Raw genomic sequence first — 17605 nt, 5'->3', positions numbered from 1 at the left:
GTAACACAACAGCAACAAAAATTCCTGCAACAACCCTATTCAAATGCCAATACAATTCCTTTACTTGTGTTCCAATTGCAGGGATAGCAGATGATACCAGACTGATTTGCCATGGCAAATGTCTTGTGTTGACTATCTCTAATGAACAAATTGTTGAGAAAATATATTTACTCACTGTTTGTAGGTGGCAGAAAAAGTCCATTGATATAACGAGGTTTGCTGTGATGGAAGGCACAGCTGATCCTCACACAGCCTGAGGGCTGTCTTTCCCACAAACAGGCAATGTCCTTCAACTTCTGCTGCAGGAGAAAACAATTTTCAGATACTGTAAATGAACTAGTAAAAACAGACTTAATGGATTAGTACATGATGTAACTACTGTGCACATCCAAGTAAGACTTGGTGGGAGTGTATTCTGATATTTTAGAACATTTAAAGAAACCTTGAATAAAATCTGCTGTACATGTGGTGAATCTTATACAATTACTTTCTTACTATTACGAGTACACGGGTCTGTGGGAAAATGAGAGGTGAAAAAGAAACCCCACAGAGATTCCCAACAAGAAACAAAACCCTAAACATTTGGGAACTTGTAATCCTTGCACAGACCTGTTCACACTTGGACTTAAAAATCTGGAAAAAAATCTTTTTTTTTTTTTCCAGTTCCCATTGGAAACATCAACTTGGCTGCAGGAAGTCACTTTTGTTTTCAAACAAAAACATGTGTTTTGAAGGGGCTTGCTCCTTTCCACCTGTTATTTCCGTATCTCTAAATCCACTGAACAGGTGTGAATATCTCCATTTCTGTAGCGGGTGCACAGTATCACATCCAAGAGGTTTTCCACACTGATAGAATCTGCACCCAAAGAAAATAAATTTCTGGATAGTCACACTGGTTTCCCATACCCCCATGGCTGTCATAAAGGTGACTCTGCTCCTTTAAAAGATTTTGGTTTTCATAAATGGGGAAGATGGTGCAGTGGTGCATGTGTAACAGTGTCACAGTGACAAATGTAAACTCAAGTTTTTTATCCTGGATACAGACCACATCCCAGCTGAGAGCTATACACGCCAGGTGACCTGTTGTTTCTCAGTGAGTTTGTGTGTGAGTTTTTAAAGGCAACAAAGACACACTTTAAAATGTTAGAGCATTTGAAGGTCGACTTCACCCAGTTCCAGACATTTAGAGCTGGGTGTAGGGAGCTTTTTTTCACCTGGTGGAACATAAATATTATTTTTTGTGGACAAACCCATTTTTAAGGGCATTGTTTTAAATAACAGATTTAAAGGAATTCAGGTAATTGCTTGAGGCAGAAATGATAAACATGGCCTATTTATTGAGAATCAATATAATATTAACTTAATAAGAAAGTGATGAGTGGTCTATAGGCATGATTTCTAACTTCTGTGTTCTTTGATTGCCTGTGCCCAGTTTAAATTGTATATAGTTTAGATTACCGTTACCTCTTCTCAACACCTCTGAAAATATTGTATTTTGATTTACAGGTGCTGCCGTGACACAGAAGGATGCCATAGCAACTTGAAAGTTTGTATCATGGCCCTCCCTTTCAACATAAGGCCCTCCCTTTCAATATTCAACAGATACCAATAAAATCAAGGATACAAACCACTCTAAAATCTACAGCATTACCTGTGCATAGGGGGAATGAAAATGGAAACTGAGTTCATTCTCTGCTGTGGGCATCTTCGCCTCTTCTACCTTTCCTTCTCTCTCAATACTCTCTGAAGATACATGAAAACGTTAAAGCTTTTACATTCTGGCAAACCGTAATCTTATCCTAAAATCAGTAGCTTTGTTTCAAAAACTGGACCTTCAGAATATTAGCTCTGCTAGGATTTTTTGAAACAAAACTCCACAGAGCAATAGGCTTCAAGGAAGGATGTGGTACCTCCTCTAGGCATCCTGAGCTGAAGAAGGCAGTTGCTGTCCAGTATAGAGTGTTCCGTTTCCATGGTTACCAACGGCTCCTCCTGTGGGTGACATCAGCACCATGGTTCATGTGGCCTGTCCAGCTTGACCATCTTCCTTTATCTTGTTGCTTCAGAGTAAAGTATGGAAAATGGGACTGTCTCTCAGAGTCTCCCATTCTGGTGTTTCTTTACTGTAAAATGTAGTAGGGTGCTAGGTGTTAACTTGCTGGCGTTCCTTGCTTTTTCTTGCTTCCATGATGTCCAGTGCCACAGCAGAAAGAGCAGTGGACACATGGATCCCTAAAAAAAACCTCTGTTCCCGTTCAGGTCCCAGGCTGCCTCCGAACAAAAAAAAATATTTTGGGGGGAAATTAAATTTTGGTCCTGGAAATCAGTGAAGGCATGCTGTTATCCCCAGTTCATGGGATCAGATCCACAGCAGTGAGAGACGTCTGTGACTTGGAAATGAACACTTACAAGCACTTTTTTTATAAAAATGGGGAAATTAGGGAAAACAAACAAAGAGAAAATCACAAAGTAAAAAAACCCAACAAACTCCACAGGAACTCGGCCCGGCAGTGCATGGTGACTTCACTCACAGGACAAGTCATCAGAGCACAGCGGTGCTGTACGTCATTGGTGTGCCAGGGCAGGACTGACTGGGGCACACAAGGGAAGGAGAATTCAGGAAAGCAGATGAGGTCCGTGAGTAAGGAGCCATCAGTGGGCAGGAGCAGCCCTAGGAAGGCCAGGTCAGCTGTGCCAGGGGCTGTCTGTAGTTGTGCAGCTGGGCCTACATGAGGCACTGAAGCACGGCTGGTCAGGAAGAACTGATTCTGCCCAGGGTTTGTGTGGCAAAGATGTGGTAGCTGGGGGCTACAGGGAGGAGCTGCTGGAAGCTTCCCATGTGTCCAGCAGGGCCGATGACAGCAGGGGAGAAGGGACTGGTGGGGGGAAGGCGTTGAGAAATTTGCCTTTTATTTTTTCATGCCCGGCTCGGCTGCGATTGGCAATAAACAGAGAGAAAAGGGTGAGTGATCTCTGTCCATGTCCTTGCGTCGACCCACGGGCCTTTCGTTGTTTGTTCTCCCCTCTGTGCAGCTGAAGAGGGCAGTGGTAGAGCATCTTTGGTGGGTGCCTGGCGTCCAGGCAGAGTCAACCCGGCAGAGACTCATGGGTTGTACGCCGAGGCAGGGAGCCTGGGTAAGGATAGGAGGCGGCTGTCCTGAGGGAGAGGTCCCCACAGCTTGGGGCCTCAGGCCGGCCTCGGCCTCAGCTTCGTGGCCGCCTGGGCCCATGTCCGAGCACAGCTGTGAAGCCCGGGGCGGCCCCTGGCCCGGCGGCAACTGCCGCTGGGGAGCGCGGAGCTGCAGCAGACCCGCGGCCGGGCGGGGCGGCGGAACCGACACGAGGCTGCAGGCTGCTGGAGACAGGCAGCCCAGCTCACCCACCGCGCCCACGGCCGTGCCGCAGATGGCGGCGGGGGGCAGTAATGGGCTCCACGTCCCGTGGCACCCCGCGAGCGCGGCGCAGGTGCAGTGTGGGCTCGGCGCGGGGCTGGCGTCGGGGGTCATGAGGTGTTGGGACGCGCTGCAGCGGACCGTGGCGTGTTTGTTCCTGACGGTGGCGAAGAAGGAGCCATTGGGCAAGCGGGAGCGGCAGGTGGTCGGGGCCGGCCAGGGGGTTTGGGCTTCACGGGGCTGGGCGGCAGGCAGGCAGGCAGGCAGGCAGGTAGGCAGGCAGGTGGTGTCCCGGCCGCCGCCGCGGCTCCGGTGGCGGGCCGACGGCAGTGAGGCCGCCATGTGGCGAGGGGTTTGGCTGCAGGTCTCTGTCGAAATGGACGGTGCGGCATCCAGGAGCTCACGCAGGTGTTGTGTTTGCTTTTTCTAAGTGTCGGGAACGGTCACGGCAAGGAACGGGGTCACTCCAAGATAATGGTACTGGGAAACTTTCAAGGGACCCAGCCGGCTTTCTGACTTCCCGAGCTAGAAAGGGCGGTCTACAGACAGACTGGGAAAACAAGAAGTAAGGGGGGGGGGGGAGGGGGGGGGAGATGTTTGGCGTGATGTTGCTTGTCTTCCCGACCCGTGATGATGCCCACTTTCCCTGGAGACGTCTGAACACCTGCCTGCTGATGGGAAGTGGTGAGTGAGGTCCGTGTTTTGCTTTGCTTGTGTGCGTGGCTTTTACTGGACCTATTAAACTGTTTTCATGTGAACCGAGGAGTTTTCTCACTGTTGCCCTTCTGATTTTCTCCCATAAGTCAATGGGGCGGGGAGTGAGTGAGTGAGTGAACGAGCGAGCAAGCAAGCAAACTGCTGTGTGGGGCTTAGTTGCCTGCTGGGGTTTAAACCATGGCACTTCCTCAGGTGGTGTTCCTTCCTAAAGAAGAATCCAACACGGGATTAGATCTCAAACTGGCCCATGCATATTCAGAGATTCTGTATTTTTTGCTTATGGCTACAAGGCCAGTTCTTAAAACAAAAAGTATTTAAGAGCAGGATGCTTTTGCCAGCGTTCACTGGACTGGCCTGGGTATTGCTTGGAATAAAATGGTGCTATTGCCTTTCAGCTCCAAGCTGAGAGCTCAGAGCAGCTCATTGGGATGAGTTTCCATTGCCCATTGTCGTAAAGGAAGGCACATCTCCAAAAACTGCAGTGCTAGGCTGGAAACCCTTCTAGTGCATATGCCCTAGCTGAAGTGCATACAAAGGCAACATTATCTCTAATCAATAATGGAAAGGCAGAGAGAGTTCACAAGGAGATTGTCTTTCTTCTTTTGTCTTAGAGCAGTTTCCAAGTTGGCATGTCTTCGGGAAACACTGGAGTACTTAGATAGGATTAGGAATCAGGAATGGGATGGATAGGGCTGGGCTGATAGAGTCCAGTTGTCTGGAAGAAGAATCTGCATGAGAACAAGGCAGTAACAGCCGTGATGAAGGATTAAAATTTAATCATTTTTGAAATGTTACAGTGTACTTCCTACATGTTATTTTTGGAATTTTGTTTGATGTCTCCTCTTGAGAATTCCCCTATCTTTCTGCAATTCAGGTTGTCCTTGTGAATTTAAGATCTCGCTTCATCTCCCTCCTGTCTTCATACCCTTCTCGTTTGTGGTTCACTTCCATGTCTTTTTTGGTGCTGTTGTCAAAATACAAACCCAGAACACCTTGTGCGTAATTCCCTATGGCAAAACTATATGCTCTTTCAGAAGCAGTTTAAGTGGTAAACCGTCAACACAGGAGACAAGGTCGTCTTCTCTGCTTTCTGCTCAGCTGTAAAATCTATTAATTTTAGGTCCCCAGGGCATCCTGTGAATGTTTACTAGCCTGATTCCTTTCGTGAATTAGGAGCTTGGCTGATCAGCATTTGGCTTTTGGAGATGCTACATAAGCAGACAAAAAGAGACAAATAGACCACGCTCCTGCAGTGTCTCTGCTGAGCTTTGTCCAGTGCTACAAGCCAAACCCTCTCCTGTAGCTCCTCATTTGAAAGGCAGGTACAACTTTTGCCTTCAGATCAGGAATACTGTCCAAAATTAGGAATTATGGCTTAGTTCTGCAGGCCAAATTTCACGTCTGCAAATCAATGCAACTCTTAACTGTTCTTTCAGACTGCTCAGCATTGCATAGGATCTTTTGGGGTTTTGGTTGGGGAAGCTGTTACTATGAAATTTTGGTTTCTAGGTGGGGAGAGACCAGACAGTCAAAATCCCTAACAAGCAGTTACCTGAATGGTTGTTTTAGTTTTGGAGAATGTTTTTGCCTGTGGATTTCTTTGCCCCCAGGTTGGTGCATTATAGGATCCTGAAGTGTAGTTGTCTGTAGGAAGACCACAGACAGTGGGAATCTGTATATTTGTGCATATCCGCATTCATTCCCCTATGTTGGGTAGAGAAATGAATTCCTGCTTTGAAGGTGGTTAATTTCTGTTTATGAGTTTTCTGTCTGACTAATTGCAGAGCTTTATAAAGCTTTACGTTTCTGTCAGTGAGTACGGCTGCACTGTAGTTGTGAACGTTTTGCTGGATCATATGTGCTCTTACCTGTCTTCAGGCATAAATCACTTCATGTTCACCTGCAGGATCACACTTGACTGTATCACAACACAGGCAGGTATATTGGAGGCATTTTAAGAATCCTCCATTTAAGCAGGAACCCACCTCTGGGTCGGCTGAACTTGGGTTCTTTGGTGACTGTGACAATCTGATTGACTACATGTGCTGATGTTTGGGGTTCTGAATAATAAAAGGAAGTCTTTCTTCCAGTTTCTTTCTCATAATACAGAGAAGAATTATTTTCAACATCCTTACAGTGACCCTTTGGTTGGTTACTGGGTTGTAGTTTGGGTTCTGCAGTGTGGCTTTCTAATAGGGAAAAAAAACCCAAACCAATACTGTTGTGCTGTTACTGAAAATTATACATACTGCAGGAGACAGGACACTTAAAAGAGTTATTTCACTGAAGATACGATGTTCAGCAATGAGAAGTCAATGATCAAGTATCCTCTCTCCATATTTCAAAGGAGTTGTGATCTCTTTTGGGAATACTCTCTCTTGGTACTCTTCTTCCTGAACTCTCTCCTCCCTTTTTTGTATCATTAAATTTTATAGGATTTGGATATGAGTTACATGCTTGTTCTTTAGCTGCTCACTCTTCATGTATGATACGTATGGATTCTGCCTGATTAAATTGATGGTATTTTCAAGGTGCCTGTTATCACAGAACCTAAAGCCTCAGAGAACTTGGTTGAAGAAAAGCTTTGGGGAAAAATCTCTGTCCTTTTCTTGGAATGTACCACTACATCTCATCATCTAGACACCAGAGAGGTCCAGCAAAAAGTTCAAAACCCCTGTGGGAAAGGTGTTTTTTACCATTCTTTGGCATCCTCATGGTGCAATAAATAGCCCTATAAAGAGTGTAGATAGGGACTCTTGTCCCTATTTACAAGAGAGAGCCTGCTAGAGAAATTGAAACCAGTTCTTAACATTAGAATGGTTAGAATACATAAATTGTGATTTTGAAGAACAATTACACAAAAAACTGATGTTGTCTACCCTAGGAAAGTACTCCTGGGCTTAATATTGAGCCCATTTTCACCTTTTCCATTGACAGTTGATGCAGGTAGTCACCACATGTGTGATACCCATACACACAAAGAAGGAGAAAAACTAAGTATTTTTATGGTATTTGCAAATGCCTTAGGACTGTCCCTGAGTTCAGAGGCCTGGAGAGTAGGGGCAAACTCTGTCATAGTTTCTCCTTGTAAGAGTAATTGCAAAAGTGGTACCCATTGTCCAAGGCGATGAAAAGTACTTGCCTTTCTGCAAGTCCCACTGGGTAGCTTCTAAGGGCTGTAGCTCAGTTTCCTGAGACGGTGACACAGGGCTGGGTGACTGCTGTTGGTCAGGCTGCTGAATCCCGTAAAACTCTCCTGAACGTTATCCAAGAGGGAAAAATACCCCTAAGTTTACTGTGTGTGCAGCATGGCTGCTCAGAAAAGAGTGACAACTCCTTTCATACTTACCAGATTTATAGCATATGTCCTTTATTGCTCTTTCCTCTTCGATATCCTCAGCAGTCTTAGGCACCCAGTCAGAAACATCTGTGGGAAACACTTAAGTTAGCTAGACAAAGACCTTCAACAAATCTTAACAGTCAAATACATAATGGACTTCAGTTGGTTACGTTTTCTGGGTTTTAGTTTTCCTTTTCACTTCCATTCCAGTTACAGCCTTTGCTTCAGGACAGTGAAATCATTCCTTCACATTAGGTACTTCCAAGGGCAAGGGAACTGCAGTTACAAGCCTTGTAAGAAGATAACATGTATTGACTTAAAATTATTAGTACTATAATTTGTGCAGTGTGTGCCTTAGAGCAGGTTGTTCTCTCGCTTTCACTCACCGGGAATGTGCAATTCATCCCTTCCCTATGGACCTCCCATCTCTAAAGGAGATTCACTGAATGGTTCAACCACATTTCAAAACTTTTAAAACATAAGGACCTAAGTATATAAACATACACATTCAGGTGAAATAGGAAAGAGCTTGGTATGGATTTTGTTTGCTAGAGTTCAGAATAATGTCGTGTAATGAGACTGCCTATGGAGTTGAAATCAGTGGAACAGGTTATACAAGTTGAATTCACACAATTGTCGTTTGTAAACAAACCTGTGACTTCCATTACCTTCACTGAGGAGTGAGTACAGCCCCTGTTCAAAAGCTGGTTTCCAGGAAAAGAAGTACCTCCTAAGCCTGTAATGTCATCCCTGAATTGTGAGGACTTGTGAGGAGTTTTCGATGGCCATCTGAATTGTGGATCGTATTATTTGAATTGGGGATCACCTTTTAAAGTCTAGTTAATGAGAAAGAGGAATGTGAGTTATACCACTGCTGAAACATACAGCTGGGCATTTCACAGGAGTTAGAAAATGGTGCCTCACTCACCGCTGGTGACTGTCAGGTCTGATAATTTGGAGATTTGCTGGAAACTCTTTTAGCAATTTGTCAACCACTCTTTTATTCAAATAATGCTTATTCTAATGAATCAGTTGGCTGTGATGTACATGGTAATGTTTTACAAAACCCATTCTACTTGCTTGTAAAGGATAGAAAAAAACTTGCTTACAGTTCTCTTCATCATCCTCTTCATCATCTTCTTCATCATCCTCTTCATTGTTGAGGTTTATAATAAATGGAGGGTGAATTGGTATTACAATATTCTCTGGACATGTGAGTGAGCCTTGACACTGGGCTGGAGGCAGAATCACTTCTTGGTTATCCTGTGGCAGTGGGGCATCTGCAGAAAAGAACATTAGGTTTCTTTTGTTAAGAGGGACCTGTAATAATCAAATCCAGGTTGAGACCATCTGGTCTAATTGCAAAACCATTATCACATACTGCAGTCATTTCCACCTGTGGCCATTTGCACGGCTTGTGCTTCCCTACTCTCACTTGCACAGAGATGGCAGCTTCTTTAGGCTTGTTGAGTTCACATTCTGTACCAGTTGCTAGGCAGTATAGAATGTTCCATTGCCATGGCTACCAATGGCTTGTCTAGCTGGTGACATCAGCATAATGGTTCCATGTGGCCTGTCGAGCTTGAACATCTTCCTTTATCTCGTTTCATCAAAGTATTGAAAATCACACGATCTCAAAGAGTCTCCCATTCTCCCGTCCCATGTTTCTTTAATGTAAAATGGAAGAAACTCATCTTGTGGTGCTTAAATAATATCCAACTTCTTCCTGTAGCACCTGTTGTCTTGAGAGCACAAAGATGAACATTATTCTGTGTGCATTTTTTAATGCAAGTCCTTGTGCTCCACGTTTCTTATTCCACTCCTTCTAGTGAATTGAGAAATTACCTGATTCCTGCTCGTAAGTGCTGTTTGTTAACTGCTTACACTGCTGAGGTTCATTGTTTTTTCTTGCTTCCATGATGTCCACTGCTACAGCAGAAAGAGCAGTGGATGCTTGTGTCCCTAACAAACAGCTCTGATCCCATTCAGGCCCCGGGCTGCCTCTGAACAAATATATTGTCCTGTGTTCAGCAGTAGCAGTCATTTTTCTCCTTCTTAGTAGCTGGTGCAGTGCTGTGGTTTTGACTTTCGGCCTGGGAGCAGCACTGATAACACTGATGCTTTTAATTCTTGCTAAGTAATGTTTAGTCTGACCAAGGACTTTCTGAGCCTTATGCTCTGCCAGGGAGGAGGGAAGCTGGGAGGAAGCAGAGACAGGACACCTGACCCAAGCTAGCTGAAGAGGTATTCCATACCACGGCGTGTCATGTCCAGTATGTAAAACTGGGGGCAGTTACCTGGAAGGGCTAGATTACTGCTGCGGTTGGGCTGGGTGTCAGTCAGCAGGTGGTGAGCAGTTGTGTTCTCTTCCTTTGTTATTTCCCTTGTCATTGTTATTATTATTGGTGGTAGCGTTAGTGGTTTGTGTTATACCTTAGTTACTGGACTGCTCTTATCTCAACCCATGGGAGTTACATTCTTTTGATTCTCCTCCCCATCCCTTCTGGAGTGGGGTTGGGGGAGAAGGGGGGGGAGTAAGACAGAGTCTGCATGGTCTGATTTACATCTGGGTTTACACCACAATAAATATTTAGAGGGGTAAGTGAAGCTGTAGATTTGACATAGGTTCAATTCCTCAGCAGTGAGTGACATCAGTGACTTGGGGATAGCAGCAACAGTGGCAGGGCCTTTGGGATAACATGTTTAAGAAAGGAGAAAAAAAAAATAAAAACCCCCAAAACCTGCAGAGATGCACCTGAAGAGAGGGATGAGAGTCTGTGAGTGCAGCAAATCTGCAGAGTCCGATTTCAGTGAAGAAGTAGTTGCTGGAGCAGAGATACCCTTGCAGTCTATGGTGAAGACTGTGGTGAAGACCATGGTGAGGCAGGCTCTCCCCCTGCAGCCCATGAAGGATCCCACTTTGGAGCAGGGGATGCCCAAAGGAGGTTGTGACCCCATGGGAAGCCAGCACTGCACATGTCTGAACACCTGCCTGCTGATGGGATGTGGTGAGTGATGTGTGCATCACTTGCTTGTGTGTGCAGCTTTGCATTCCCCTTTAAATTGTTTTTATGTGAACACAGGAGTTTTTTCACCTTTGCCCTTCTGTTTCTTTCTTACAAGTCACCAGGGAGGAACGAATGAGTGATTTAGCAAACTGCTGTGTAGGTCTTCGTTGCCGTCTGGGGTTAAACTGTGGTACTTCCTCGGTTGTTGTTTCTTTATACAGAAGATCTGACAGGATTAGATCTCAAACTGGCACATGCTGGTTTTTCTTTACAAAGTACAGGCAGAGATACCAGGGAGGGCTGTGACTGCTAGGGTAGAAGCAGGGAGGTTTCTGGAAAATTCATCTGAGTGTTTTCTCTGTCCTCTGAAAATTTCCCTTTTCATGAAATCCTCATAGATGCAGCATTTTCAGATCAGTGGTGACAAACCTGGTTTCTAAGATGGGAAGTATTTAACACCAGGATGCCTTTGCCATCTTGCATTGCACTGGCCTGTTTTTAACGGCATAACAGAGGAAGTTTTGTTGGTTTGAGGTGCCAAGTTCTCTGCAAAGAGCTTTGAGGTTGAAGGATGAGGCTAAAGAAGGTGTAATACTGTGCTTGTCAATTCAATGTGATCAAAGTTCAGTGTAATTTATGTTAAGCGATTACAGTCTTAATACAGGCAAGGGAAATAATGTATATAAAATATGACACGTCTTTACTGCTATTAGGTAAATATATCGTACATTTAGGATTAGAGTGAAATTATTGTTAAACAATTTCCACAATTTCTAATGTATTGAAACATTACAGAGAGTACCCTGTATCTTACTTTTGAAATTTACAATTTTATGATCGCTTGAACTACAGTTGAGAATTCCCTTTTTTCAGTTTAGATTGTTCTTGTGAATTCAAGTACTCGTTTCATCTCCCTTCTGTCTTCATATTGGTTTCCTTTTCGGGTCGCTTCCATGTGTTCTTGGCTCTGCTGTTAAAGTAGATACACAGAACACAGTTTTGTGCATAATTTCATACAGTAAAATTATACACTCTTTAAGTAAAACTATACAAAATTAGGAATCACTTAGTTCTACAGGCCAAATTTCAGGTCTGCGCATCAGCACAACTCTTAACTGCTCTTCCAGACTGCTGAGCATTGCATAGGATCTTTTGGGATTTGGTTGGGGAAGTTGTTACTGTGGAATTTTGGTTTCTAGGTGAGAGGAGACCAAACGGTCAAAATCTCGATCAAGCAGTTACCTGAATGGTTGTTTTTAGTCTTAGGGAATGTTTTTGCCTGTGGATTTCTTCTCTTCCAAGTTGGTGCATTATGGGATCCTGAAGTGTATTTGTCTGTAGGAAGAGCACAGACATGCTTTCCTCACTTGAGATGCACTTTCTGGAAAGACTTTCTTAGCCTGACAAGTGACTCAGATACTATACTATTACAAATATTACTTTAGCTGAAGAACCTATGATTGCATCGGATGAGTCCTGCAACACCTCTGAAATAGAAGCTAGGATTAAGTACAGATTCTCTCTCTCTCTAGTTCTCTCTTCAAAGATTTTTTTATAATTTTTCAGGCTATCCATAAGGCTCACAGGACCTCCCAGGCGAGGTGACTCTGCCACGGTCGTTCTGGACTTTAACTAAGTGCACGTTCCTGTACTGAAAATCTTCCCAAAGGCATCAGCTGCTTTTAGAGGAAACTAATGCATAATTCGGTCTTCCTGTTTTATCCATGCTTGTGAATGTACTTAGATGCAAGGCAATGTTATATGTAAGTACCCTTGTTTTCTCTTAGTTCCAGACTAATTGCATTAATTCACATTATTAATTCCGTACTAAAACTGAAATTTTCAGTTTACACCCAACACTGCGGTATTACCGTAGATGTCCGTTTGTGTCCAAAATCTCCTATTTTTGCCAGGCTCGTTCTTTCCTTTGGAGCATTTCTGAACAGATGGCTCAGGAACTACTGAAAAAAAAAAAAAACACACCACAAAACAGTAGCAAAAATGGTAATTGTTGGTATGACAAAAATCATATAAACGTAGAATCATATAATCACAGAATGGTTAGAGTTAGAAAGGACCTTAAAGATCATCTAGTTCCAACCCCTCTGCCACAGGTAGGTTCTCCTCAAAGTAGACCATGTCACCCAAGGGTCTGTCCAGCCTGGCCTTGAACTCTGCCAGGAATGGAGCATTCACCACTAATTGGGCAACCTGTTTCAGTGCTTCATGACCCTCAAAGAACTAGTTCCTTACATCTAACCTTAACATATAAGTTTAAAACCATTGTCCTATTGCTACCATCCCTGATGAAAAGCCCCTCTCTGGTATCCTTGTAGGCCCGTTATGGTTTAAGCCCAGCCAGCAACTTAGAACTGGCTGGGCTTAAACCACCACAGCCCCCTTCAGATACTGGAAGGCTGCTGTGAGGTCTCTATGCAGCCTTCTCTTCTCCAGGCTGAACAGCTGCAGTTTTTTTCCGCCTGTCTTCATACAGCTCAAGCCTCCTTATCATCCTTGTGGCCCTCCTCTGGACTTGTTCCAACAATTCCATGTCCTTTTTATGTTGAGAACATCAGAACTGCACGCAATACTCCGAGTGTGGTCTCACAAGAGCAGAGTAGAGGGGCAGGATCACCTCCTTTGACCTGCTGGTCACGCTCCTTTTGATGCAGCCCAGGATACAGTTGGCTTTCTTGACTGTGTGCACACTCTTCTGGCTCATTTTCAACTAATACCCTGAAGTCCTTCTCCGCAGGGCTGCTCTGAATCACTTCACTGCCCAACCTGTAGCTGTGCCTGGGATTGCCCTGACCCAGCAACCTTGCACTTTGCTATGTTGAACTTCATGAGGTTGGCATTGGCCCACAGCACCCCTTCCCTCCAGCTTGTCAACCAACCCACATAACTTAGTGCCGTTGGCAAACGTGGACACCGTCCATGTCGCCAACAAAGATGTTGAACAGGGATCATTCCTATCACCAACCCCTGAGGGACACCACTTATTACTGGTCTCCAGTTGCATGTTGAGTCATTGACCACAACTCTCTGTGTGCAGCCATCCAGCCAATTCTTTATCCACTGGGTGATCCATTCATTAAATGTATGTCTCTCCAGTTTAGAGACAAAGATGTCGTGTGGGGCAGTGTCGAACGATTGTCACAAGTCCAAATAGATGACGTCAGCTGCTTTACCCTTATCCATCAGTTCCATAGCCCAGTCATAGAAGGCCGTGAAATTGGTCAGGCATGATGTACTCTTGGGGAAGTCATGTTGGCTGTCACCAGCCACCCTGCTGTTCTTCATTTCTTTGTCTTTCATTTTCCCCTTCTTGAAAATGGGGTTATATTACACTTTCTCCAGTTGTCAGGAATGATGCTGACCACCTTGTTTTTAAATGGTATTGGGGAGACTCCTGTATCAGAAGTGAAGACAGGGAGGCAGCTTAAGATAGAGATTCAACGTGGTTTAAGAGAGGTGACCAAAACTGTCATGATAAAATGACTTTTTAATTTAGGATTATTGAAATTATTTACTGCTAGTTTTCTTGATGAAGTGACAGATGAAACAACACAGTTTTCCAGAGAATCTCTGGTCAGGAACAGGAGAAAGGCATATAGACCCCAAATGATGTACTAGATTTTTGAGGCTCTGTTAGCAAGTTAAAAATAAAGCAAAGGTCATACAGTTATGGTTACATCCAAACCAGATATCCAAGAAGAACAGAAGAAGTCTCAGTATCCCACCTGTAGGCTCCTGTCAAATGTGAGAATAGTACATACTATCAAGAGGACAAAGACAATGGGAAATATCATCCTGTATGAATGCAGGAAGAATAAAATTGTGCTGTGTCCAACAGAAAAAAAAGTGAAAATATAATAATCATAAAAATTTACACTGCATTTGAATGAAGAACAGTTTGAGTAAGATCTAAACCTTTTTTATTCAAGATGAAAAAAAAATCCTGAATAACATAATTGTAAATCATCCAATAATGGGGAAGTTAAAGGTAACTATTACAAGGTTTAATAAATATTTCAAAAGAATGAAAAACACATTGTAATGAATGTGGATCGGTACATTCATACGTATCAGCACATCATTGCATTCGTCCCTCTCTGTTGGGCAGAGAAAAGAATTCCTGCTTTGAAGGTGGTTAATTACTGTTTATGAATATTCTGTCTTGACTAATTGCAGAGCTTTATAAAGCATTACATTTCTGTCTGTGAGCACTGCTGCAGTCTAGTTATGAAAGTTACGCTGCATCAAATGTTCTCTTACCTGTCTTCAGGCGTAAATCACATATTCTACCTGCAGGGACACAATCGACCACAGCACAATACAGGCAGGTATATTGCAGGCATTTTAAGAATCTTCCATTTAAGCAGGAACCCACCTCTAGGTCGGCTGAACTTGGGTTCTTGGGTGACTGTGACAGTTCGGTAGACTACATATGCTGATCTTCGTGGTTCTGAAGAATGGAAATAAGTCTTTCTTCCAGGTTCTCTCACATTAGGAAGAGAATTGTTTTCACCATCCTTCCAGTGACCCTTTGGTTGGTAACCGGGTTGTGCACTGGGTTCTGCAGTGTAGCTATCTAAAAGTCAAAAAACAAATCATACTGTTGTGCTATTACCGAAAATTTGACAGACTGCAGGAGACTGAAGGCTGGAAGACAAGATTAAGAAAATGTTCATTATGGAGAGCCCAATCCAAATATAGACAGTTAGGTCATTCATGAGGTAACGATTAGCCATAAGAACTCCAAGCAAAAGTATCTTACCTCCATTTCCAAAGGATCTGCAGCCCGTTCTGGAAATACTCTCTTTTGGTACTCTCCTTCCCGTAGTCTTTCCTTCTCTACTTGTGGGGATCAGTTCTGGAGGAATTGTATTGCTGTCACCTGTGAAAGCATCAGAAATAATGTTTCAGCTGCTGGTGTTTAAGCACTGGGAAGGGCACTGCCATTGGCTTCCTCCCAGGTCTGTGAGCTTGTCATGAGTGCAGTGCAGTTGCCTTCCAACTCCCTTTTCATATTCTTCTCTCTCTTTTGGCTGTTACACAGTATCACAGCATGCTAGAGATTGGGAGGGACTTCAAAATATCATCTAGTCCAATCCCCCTGCCAGAGCAGGAACACCTAGATAAGTTTACACAGGAATGTGTCCAGGCGGGTTTTGCATGTCTCCAGAGAAGGAGACTCCACAACCTCCCTGGGCAGCCTGTTCCAGTGTTCTGTCACCCTCACTGAGAAGAAGTTGCTGTTCTTTGGATCCTGCCTGGAGTAACTCCACTACCTGAGCTATAACACTCATGCCCTCTAAGAAAATACCATTGTACACAGAGTAAAGAAGACACTGGCTCCAAAGTAAAGAACCAGCTATAAGTTACCTGCTTGTTGTTTGGCTTCTCACTTTTCATGAATGGTATTTATGAATCCTACCTGACCAAATTGATGGTATTTTCAAGGTGCCTTTCATCACAGAACTTAAAGCCTCAGAGAACTCAATTAAAGAAATGCTTTCTGTACAGCGCGACATCTTCCGATCGCCAGAACCTAACTACCTACAAAATGCCAATACAATTCCTTTGCTTATGTTCCAATTGCAGGGATAGCAAATGATACCAGACTGATTTGCCATGGCAAATGTCTTGTGTTGACTATCTCTAATGAACAAATTGTTGAGAAAATATATTTACTCACTGTTTGTAGGTGGTAGAAAAAGTCCATTGATATAACGAGGTTTGCTGTGATGGAAGGCACAGCTGATCCTCACACAGCCTGAGGGTTGTCTTTCCCACAAACAGGCAATGTTCTTCAACTTCTGCTGCAGGACGAAACAGTTTTCAGATACTGTAAATGAACTAGTAAAAACAGACTTAATGGATTAGTACATGATGTAACTACTGTGCACATCCAAGTAAGACTTGGTGGGAGTGTATTCTGATATTTTAGAACATTTAAAGAAACCTTGAATAAAATCTGCTGTACATGTGGTGAATCTTATACAATTACTTTCTTACTATTACGAGTACACGGGTCTGTGGGAAAATGAGAGGTGAAAAAGAAACCCCACAGAGATTCCCAACAAGAAACAAAACCCTAAACATTTGGGAACTTGTAATCCTTGCACAGACCTGTTCACACTTGGACTTAAAAATCTGGAAAAAAATCTTTTTTTTTTTTTTTTCCCAGTTCCCAGTTTGTGTGTGAGTTTTTAAAGGCAACAAAGACACACTTTAAAATGTTAGAGCATTTGAAGGTCGGCTTCACCCAGTTCCAGACATTTAGAGCTGGGTGTAGGGGGCTTTTTTTCACCTGGTGGAACATAAATACTATTTTTTGTGGACAAACCCATTTTTAAGGGCTTTGTTTTAAATAACAGATTTAAAGGAATTCAGGTAATTGCTTGAGGCAGAAATGAACACTTATGAGCACTTTTTTATAAAAATGGGGAAATTAGGGAAAACAAACAAAGAGAAAATCACAAAGTAAAAAAACCCAACAAACTCCACAGGAACTCGGCCCGGCAGTGCATGGTGACTTCACTCACAGGACAAGTCAGCAGAGCACAACAGTGCTGTACGTCATTGGTGTGCCAGGGCAGGACTGACTGGGGCACACAAGGGAAGGAGAATTCAGGAAAGCAGATGAGGTCCGTGAGTAAGGAGCCATCAGTGGGCAGGAGCAGCCTTAGGAAGGCCAGGTCAGCTGTGCCAGGGGCTGTCTGTAGTTGTGCAGCTGGGCCTACATGAGGCACTTAAAAGCCTACATGAGGAACTTAAAGCCTCAGAGAACTCAATTAAAGAAATGCTTTGGTTAAACCTCTGTCATTTTCTCAGAATGTATCTAATGATTTATCACTACATCCCATCATCTAGACACGCAGGAGATCTCTGGGAAAGGGACTCATCTCATCTTCCTTTGGCAGTCTCTTATGGTGGAATAAAAAGGTCTTTAAGAGTGCCTCTTTTTGTGAAAATCTCTCTCCTTTTACAAGAGAGAGCCTAGACAAGAACTTTAAACTACGTTACTAACCAAAGGATGGTTGATAGCCTATTTCCAACTTTCACCTCTACAATCAATACACAGTCACCCTGTGTGTGACACTCACAATATGTGTTATATATATATATATACAGGAAATATG

At 43.6% G+C, this 17605-nt stretch overlaps 1 protein-coding gene across 1 annotated transcript in view; it reads right to left on the bottom strand.

Annotated features, from left to right (window-relative positions):
• The window catches only part of CUNH12orf50 (chromosome unknown C12orf50 homolog), an 89140-nt gene that overhangs the window by 59963 nt on the left and 11572 nt on the right, over positions 1–17605 (bottom strand). Inside the window, exons 7-8 of the mRNA XM_061369304.1 lie at positions 15238–15357; positions 14851–15051 (exon numbers count right to left, since the gene is read on the bottom strand). Of these exons, the coding sequence (XP_061225288.1) occupies positions 14851–15051; positions 15238–15357 (321 nt within the window). The remainder of the gene's footprint in view (positions 1–14850; positions 15052–15237; positions 15358–17605) is intronic.

This window comes from Neopsephotus bourkii, unplaced genomic scaffold, assembly GCF_033783945.1.
Source record: "Neopsephotus bourkii isolate Nb327-2 ecotype Australia unplaced genomic scaffold, CSIRO-AGI_Nbou_v1 NB_1493, whole genome shotgun sequence".
In the NCBI taxonomy this organism is placed as follows: domain Eukaryota; kingdom Metazoa; phylum Chordata; class Aves; order Psittaciformes; family Psittacidae; genus Neopsephotus; species Neopsephotus bourkii.
This window is presented reverse-complemented; position numbering and strand designations above follow the sequence as displayed.